General features: G+C 36.0%; 1 protein-coding gene and 1 pseudogene across 2 annotated transcripts in view; one reads left to right on the forward strand and one right to left on the reverse strand.

The window, feature by feature from the left end:
- LOC107692365 (leucine-rich repeat-containing protein 40-like) overlaps positions 1-1,261 on the forward strand; it is an 8,112-nt pseudogene extending 6,851 nt beyond the window's left edge.
- Positions 1,262-1,869: 608 nt separating this feature from the next.
- lrrc7 (leucine rich repeat containing 7) overlaps positions 1,870-8,051 on the reverse strand; it is a 124,728-nt gene continuing 118,546 nt past the window's right edge. For both annotated transcript variants that reach the window (XM_016491363.1, XM_016491362.1), the window contains exons 27-29: positions 6,212-6,304; positions 5,221-5,295; positions 1,870-3,879 (exon numbers count right to left, since the gene is read on the reverse strand). In XM_016491363.1, the coding sequence (XP_016346849.1) occupies positions 3,772-3,879; positions 5,221-5,295; positions 6,212-6,304 (276 nt within the window). In that variant the 3' untranslated portion in view covers positions 1,870-3,771. The remainder of the gene's footprint in view (positions 3,880-5,220; positions 5,296-6,211; positions 6,305-8,051) is intronic.

Genomic DNA, 8,051 nt, shown 5'->3' on the forward strand with positions numbered 1-8,051 from the left:
TGCTGTAATTGTGTGATCACTTTGCTTGTAGAAGACTATGACAGACCCAAATCATCACTGCTGCATGTACAGCCACGTTCAAACAGCAGCATTCGAATATGCAGAATACGGTTGTCCGCCCTGTATTTGAGTCCTTAACACGGTTACGTTCACACAATACAGTTATTTACGGGGGTGACAACCGCATTGTATAACCGAACTCACATTTTCAGGACTCACAACCGCATTCTCGGAAAACACGCGCTGTATGAACTGGACAACTAGTTGTAGTACAGTGCGAGAGAGCCGCTCATGTGTGGTTTCACTTTGGGTATAGCGACGGAGAAATGAGCCGTGTGTCATCTGAAGGTTTTAGATCCGGTCACTGTTCTCCACTGGAGCAGTTTCCGTCAGTTTTGTGTTCTGTGCGTGACTCAAATTCAGTGTCATGCGCGAGATGCAGAAAAGGATGCGAGCGCATATACGGGCTTTACTCTCGTTGCACATTCGTAAAGACAGTATTCGAGATGCTACTGTAAGCTGCTGTTTGAACGGGACCTTTGAGACTGTAAGGAAATGCGGTTGTCAATCCTAGAAAACTGAGTGTGAACGTGGCCGTAATACAGGGGTCATCACCAGACTCAGTCCTGGAGGGCTGGTGTCCTGCAGAGTTTAGCTCCAACCCTAATTAAACACCTGAATCAGCTAATCAAGGTCTCACTAGGTATACTTGGAACTTCCAGGCAGGTGTGTTAAGGAAAGTTGGATCTAAGCTCTGCAGGACCCTCCAGGACCAAGTTTGGTGACCCCTGCCGTAATTAATGTAGTGATTACTTTCTGGAGCTATGGCATTTTTAAACTGTGTCCGAGATGTTAGCGTGTCTCTAACTTTTCTTTAATTTTAAGAGGAAACGCCCACATTTCTAAGATTTCTCTTAAAATTGTGTCACTAGGAGCAACTCTTTGCACTAAGAATTTTCATGAATATGGGCCCCGATTACTATTGACATGACAAAGGTCTTTGCAGACTTAGACCTGATAGTTTAGTATGATCTTATGTTTTATCTTATGTCTTTAGGGCTCTAATGCTTGATGGGAATCCTTTCCGTAATCCAAGAGCTGCCATCCTTAGTAAAGGAACAGATGCTGTCCTTGAGTATCTCCGAAGTCATATTCCAGCATAATCTTCACGTTTAATGTAACTTTAACCATTGTTGATAAACGATCAATTCTTGTGCCATAACACTTTGATTATTTGCACTCCGACCGTATAAAAAAACCCCCCACAAAACACAAGAAATCATCTCCTGCCACTTGTTTTAATTCATCTTATCTGCCACTCTGCCCTTAAAAATGACATTGTAACGTCATTACAGTTTTGTAATTTCATCTTTTATAAACAAAACTTTGGCATGCTTTGTAATGAAGTTAAGCCAAAGGCAACTAAATGAACAAAAAAGTTGTTTGTGTTCAAGTTTTAAATGTTATAATTGCTTTTCAGTGTGAATGTTTATATTTTCAATTATCAAAGAACTAGTAATAAATTATGAAAATCAGACTTTTGGTTCTAGCATTTTATCATCTATAAAGGACCACAGAATGACCAGTAGTAACAATAGTGACATTTTTATTATTTGTACAATAAAGATACATTATTCAAAACACCTCTTAGATACTGAAAAAATTCTGTACTCCAAAGCCGAAAATGGCTCCAATATTTGCTGAACAGTATTGGACTTTCTTCTCCTTTATATACAGGTTTGTTATTTTAATTTTGTTAACTAAAATTGATTTTAAATATGTACATATATCATCTGCAAAATGCATTCTAGACACAGAATATATGTCAATTACATATTTGTGGTAATACCGGAAAAAAAAAAAAATTGGAAGGAGTAAACTTGCATGTGCAAATAAATGATATGATAAATTGTCACTAATTCTTTTGAACTAAATAGAATAATTTATTCTAGATATAATTACTTTTTGCACAAAAATGAAACGGCATTCAAGTTCAATAAGTCTTAATACTGCAGAAAGCTTTAAGTACATTCACAATCTATTGGAATAAATAATTTAAATGTCTCCATTCATAGTTATTTACATCAATACAGCAAGTAGACTGAATAGTACCATATATTACCTTTTTATATTCAATAGGTCTTTAAACACATACAAAAATTACAATTTGTATATTCATATACATATGTTTATGACACAAATTCACAATTACTTTAGAAAGAATTGTACATATTTGTTTCTAGTGTTTCCTTTTCTCGCAGTCGAACTCTCTGTCCATACATTGGTTTTGTGTTCTTTATAAAATGTAACAATTTGAGCATAGCTAATTATATCGATATATTAGAAAGCATTATTTGAAAACATGTAGTAAAAATAATCATTATCAAATGTTCTTTCACAATAGTATTTGAACAATTAATTGCATCATCCATAATAATCTTTAATAATCAACAATATTCCTCTGAAGCTAAATGCAGTGGGTGTTGTGTTGGGGTCTTTCAGAGTGCATTTCGGCTCGAAACTCTCCTTCTAAATGCTACATTTTTAGCAACATTTGAAACATGCCCAGGATTTTTGGAGGGATATTATGGCACTGTTTATCACAACGATGATTGATTTAAAAGGGGGAAAAAAAGGCCAAAAGAGATGTAAAACAATGGTTATGTAAAAAGTTTTTCCAAAACACATTGACCCCCTAATAAGCATCCTAATAAAACAAGTTTAAGATTGAAAGCATGCGCTAATCAGTAAAGCTTTAAATGTTTACACTGTATGTAGTCTGTTTTATTATGACAGGAATTCCCCGTTATTCCGTAAAAAAAAAAAAATATATTTAAAAACCTTAAAGCAGCGTAACAACAACAAAGCAACTGGAATTAAGCTTTTTTGCCTTTTTCTTTCACTTAAACTGTATTGTGATATGAAAGTACATTTTTATGTAGAAAACTGTGTTGACAATAAACTGCCAGATGTGTATGAATTTTCCTGGCAACAAACAAAGGAACATGGGAATTAAAAAAAAAAAACATGGAAATGTACATTCACATGACTTAGCGAATGAATAAGACCCACCCTGATCTGGGCTAGGACAAATCCATGACTACCAATAGAGGGTGCTGCAGGAAAGCCACAAAAATGGAAGAAATATTGCTTGGGGAATCTTTTCTGTCATTTGATTTGTGCAAATACAGAATGTTAGCGTTTATCAAGATTAAAAGGGGACTTTTTCGATTTCCCTAAATTGTTGTTTGCATGAGAAGGATGTCTCTTCTAAACTTTTACAAAAACTCATCGATGTGTTAGAAAATCATCAATGCGTCTTTCATTCACATTCTACACTCTTATCACATTTGAGTCGTAAATGTATATATTTACACAAGGCATTTACAAAGTTGAGGCAGTGTTATGGTGGGTAAATGTCCTTAAAAGCAGATGTGCTTTCATGCTCCAAGATTAAACCGAAAAGCTGCTAGGAAAAATAGGTACAAAATAATACGCCATATAAATAAGCAGGAAAAAAATGCACCCACTTACAGCCACAGGCTGAGATAAAGAAGAATATCAGCAACATCAACGAAAGATTTCAACCAATGTATGTTTGTGTAGAATGTGTAAGCCGTATGTAACATTATTAGATATGTCCTCTAGTGTACATTTGGCACTGGAATTTGCCATTGGTCCAGCAATTGGCAAAATTGTTCCTAGATAAAAAGATGATGTACAAGTTCCTGTGTTCCATCTGGGTGAGAAGTCTTTAAGCTATAAAAATATTTATGTTGTGCTCTCCCTTAAGATTACCAAGTCCACAGTTTTCGGGAAATTCTTCAGAAGAGACACTGCGGTTTCATGCTCCATGTGTAAGAAACTATGTCCGTTGACCTGCAATGCAAGAATGAAGCACATGGTAAACAAAATGAACTGGGAGAGGCGTGGAAGAACGGAGGGAGGGAGGAACAGAGGGAGGGGGGCAGGAACAGGCCTAGCTCAAGGAGGATAAAGAGATATAGACTGTGAGGGAGAGAAAAGAGAGAGATGCACACAGGAGATCATGCTGTAAAAGGAGAGAAGGTGGAAAGAAGCTGGTCTTTAGACACTCTGGATCTGTGGAAAGAGAAGGAGCTGCTTTCTGCAGGCCATTCTAGTGGCGTACACTGACAGCAACACACAAAACCAGACAGCCCAATAACTTTCCAGAAAGCTATTTAGGCACACAGAGGCTGGATTGTAGTTAGGCAGCAATGCCAGGCTTTTTGCTTTGGCAAAATATGGAAGACAGATACTATCTGAATAGCAATTTAGACTTGGGTGTTGTTCGTTTGGCAGTTAATGTGTGTGTGTGTGTTTTTAGGAAATGTTCTACAAGTTTCCTAATTATATTACTTTTTACTGTTCAAAAGATTGCCATCAGTAAGATTTTATATTTTTTCTAAATAATATAAATTTTATTCAGTAAGGATGCATTAAATTGATCAATTTACGTGACAGTAAAAATTTCCAATGTTACAATTTTGTTTTAAATAAATAGTTTTTTGATTAATTAGAGAAAAATGTATCACAGTTTCAACAAAAATATTAAGCAGCGCAACTGTTTTCAACATTGATAATAATAAGTAGTTGGTAACACTTTACAATAGGGTCTCATTTGTTAACATTCGTAAATGCATTAACAAGCTAACATGAACGTGCTGTTTTTACTGTATTTTTAAATCCTACCAAGCCCAAAGTTTTGCATATAGTATATATAGAGAGAGTTATTTTTTGGAAGGGTGAAGGGATACATTCCACTACACTGCAAAAGACCAGATTCAATCTGCATCACAAAGTTAAATGTAAAATAGCAAATTGAGGTAGTTGGTGGTGTTGATTAGTCTGTTTCACTGATTTCCATTCATTTTGTAATATATTATTAATAAAATTCAAATTCAATGTAAAATATATAATTTCATGCCATTTAATTTACTTGCGAGACTTAAGGCTATTAAGACTATAAGGCTTAAAATATTATAACAATTTGTTCTTTTACATCAGACAAGACAATAACACATGTCAAAGTTGGACAAACATAACAACAGAAGTCCATGCTCACTTGTTTGAGACACAAACACACACTCACACATACACACTGGACATTTAATGCCACATGCAAAGCCCTCCACTGGCAGTGTGGCGGAAGATGCATTGCCACAACTTGTGGGACAATGTGATGGAGAACAGTGTTACCTTCAGAATTTTGTCCCCTGGTCGAAGAAGGTTGGAGGCAGGTCCATCAGGCTGTACCCTAGTAACAAAGATACCCTATAAGTCAAAAGTGATATGAGGTTAGGAACCACATGGTGACTATGGTTTAGAATCTTTGCCTTTTAATCTGGATTTAGATTTTCTTTTGTTTTTCTCTCTCTTTTTTTCTCATAAATTCAAAGGCAATCTATAAAATAATTACCTTCATCTATAAAATTATTACCTTTTACAAGTAAATGCAAAGGTTAAACTGAAAAACAAAACATGTAAGATTAATTTATTTTTTATTTTAGAGTATTTGTTAGTGACAGTGTTTTTGTGCTGGTATCAAGGCAGAGATTATAAAGCATACAGATTTAAATTACATGTGGGACCCATCAGTATGCGCCATGTCAACACATATGAAGTCTTATTATTGGCGCCACATATTGAGAGTCCACCAAACTTTACTTAATTTCTTCGGGGCTCACAGGGATTCGACTTGTTAGAAGAACCCCAAAGCGACAATACACAACATAAGCAATCTTTATGCTATGTTGAAAACCTTATGGGGAAAAAAGAACAACACATTTCCATGCAAATTGACAATTTCTATCTAAACACAGTATAATATTAATACACATTCCTAACATAAAGCTACACATGAAATGGAAACAGAATGTCTTTTTTTCCCCCATGTACTTCAGCAACACTTGAGTCACAAAACACTTTTGTTTTAACTATCGCCAAATGTTGCCAAGACATGAAAAGGTTAACAGGTAATGCAGTCAGCTGGTGTGCAAGGTTGTGCATTGCAGTAGCGCAGGTTTCCATGGTAACTACTGAGAGGCACACTTTACTAACTGAAGAGAGATGGCTTTGATTTTGCTCGATATAAAGCATCGCTTTTAAAGCGATTTCTGAGAATGAAATGCTGAAATTAGCATATTACATTATGCTCTGTCCTTTAAAACCGAGAGTGAAATGGTCTTACCATGTCCGAGGGCTTGAAGGGGTTCCCCTGTCCACTGATTCCCCCTGAGATGCTGAAACCAAGGCCAGGGTTCTTCTCGATCCTCACACAGAGCTATTAACGACATAAAACAGAATTTCAGGTTTAAGGCTACGTCTACATTCATCTGGATACATTTGAGAACACATCTCTTTCTCTCCGTTTTTGGTCTTCCAAGTGGATAAATTTGAAAATGCCGTTTTCTTGTTGTAGTGTGGACTGTGAAAATGGAGGTATTCGAAAACAATGATGTTTAGTCATGTGATCCATACTGTACCCATAGATATCTATGGTTATACAAGCATGGTTACAGAATAGTTATTTTTTAACTGCTTTGGCGCAATTTTCACAAGCAGTTGGTACATTTTCAAAACTCTTAGTACTAATATCTCAACAGATCATCAAAAGTGCACTTTTTTCAAACATTTCAGCATATTTTCAATTGTGTTAGTACAATACACACAATCACAAAATATCCTTTTCACTACACAAAATAAGTGTTTCATCTATATAAATGTTTCATTCACAGTAACTGCCTTTCATAAAGCTATTACTATCAAACTTTTCATTAGCATGTCTTCTCATTCATTTTAATTCATGTCTATTATTTCATCTAACTCATCTTAAGGTTAATCAGTGAATCATTTGGTGCATCTATAGATATAGATTCAATAGATATTTAGTTTCTATAGAACGTGATTGTAATTTAGGGATAACCAAATGCACTGAATTATTTTTACACTAAAAGTGATTTATCTAAGATGATAACCACTATTTTGTGCAACCTGGTCTCCTGGCAAAAACGTACCCGGGGGCACATTTTCGCGAGACGCGAAATACGTACCAATAAGTACATATCACTGCAGTTTCCAAAAGAAATGAACAGAGGCAGTAAAACTCCAACACCTTTTATTCCTTTTCACACACAATTACTTGAAGAATATCATGTTATGCAGTGGCGGGCCGTGCATTTTACACCTAGGCCTTCAGTGGCGTCCTACATGAATTAATCCATCTCTTCATACCATCATAATGATGCCACGGCTATAGAAACCATAAATATTACACAGTACGGAAACTTAAACCTGGCTTTATATCGCGCAAATAACATCAGCATACAATGCATCAAGCGATAAAAGAGTCAAAAATTACAATTAACCTACCATACTCTAGTGGTTTTTCATCTTTACGAGTCTTTCACAGAGCCGGTGCCGAGGAGGTGTGTGGTTGTTTTTCGCAGTCATTTAGGACTACTGTTTTTAGATTTACTAAATATAGTAGGCAAATATTTTTTCAAAATGCACTGAAAATCTAAACCTGAGAAACAGTAATAAAAGTTTTACTAAGTTTTAATAAAATTATTTACAGTGATGCTGTTTGCTAGCTAGTATGCTGACCATCCAATCAAAGGACGAGAAAATGCTAACGTTATCGTTAGCCAGCTAGATGGCCCTGGTGCTGCCAACTCGAAATCTGATTGGTTAACGCAACGGTTTCTTTGCCATTGATTTAAGCAAACAGATGCCTGCACTGTTGATTCTGAAGGCCTTAAGGCAGATTTCTTTGACCCTGGCAACACGATTGCTGAAATATGATTGGATAAATTTGAATTCTGAACCGCCGCAATACGTACCTGAAGCAACGTAATAAAAACACAGCAATACGTACCTGAAGCAACGTAATAAAAACACAGCAATACGTACCTGTCCTGATGCAACGTAATAAAAACGTGCCAGGGTTCACGTACTGAACCCATGTTTTAGCGCCACTCAGTGGACATTTCTCTTTGAAACTGCGGCGAAACGTGCAGTAAGGTACGTAA

This window comes from Sinocyclocheilus anshuiensis, unplaced genomic scaffold (assembly GCF_001515605.1).
Source record: "Sinocyclocheilus anshuiensis isolate Anshui unplaced genomic scaffold, SAMN03320099.WGS_v1.1 scaffold70, whole genome shotgun sequence".
Lineage (NCBI taxonomy): Eukaryota > Metazoa > Chordata > Actinopteri > Cypriniformes > Cyprinidae > Sinocyclocheilus > Sinocyclocheilus anshuiensis.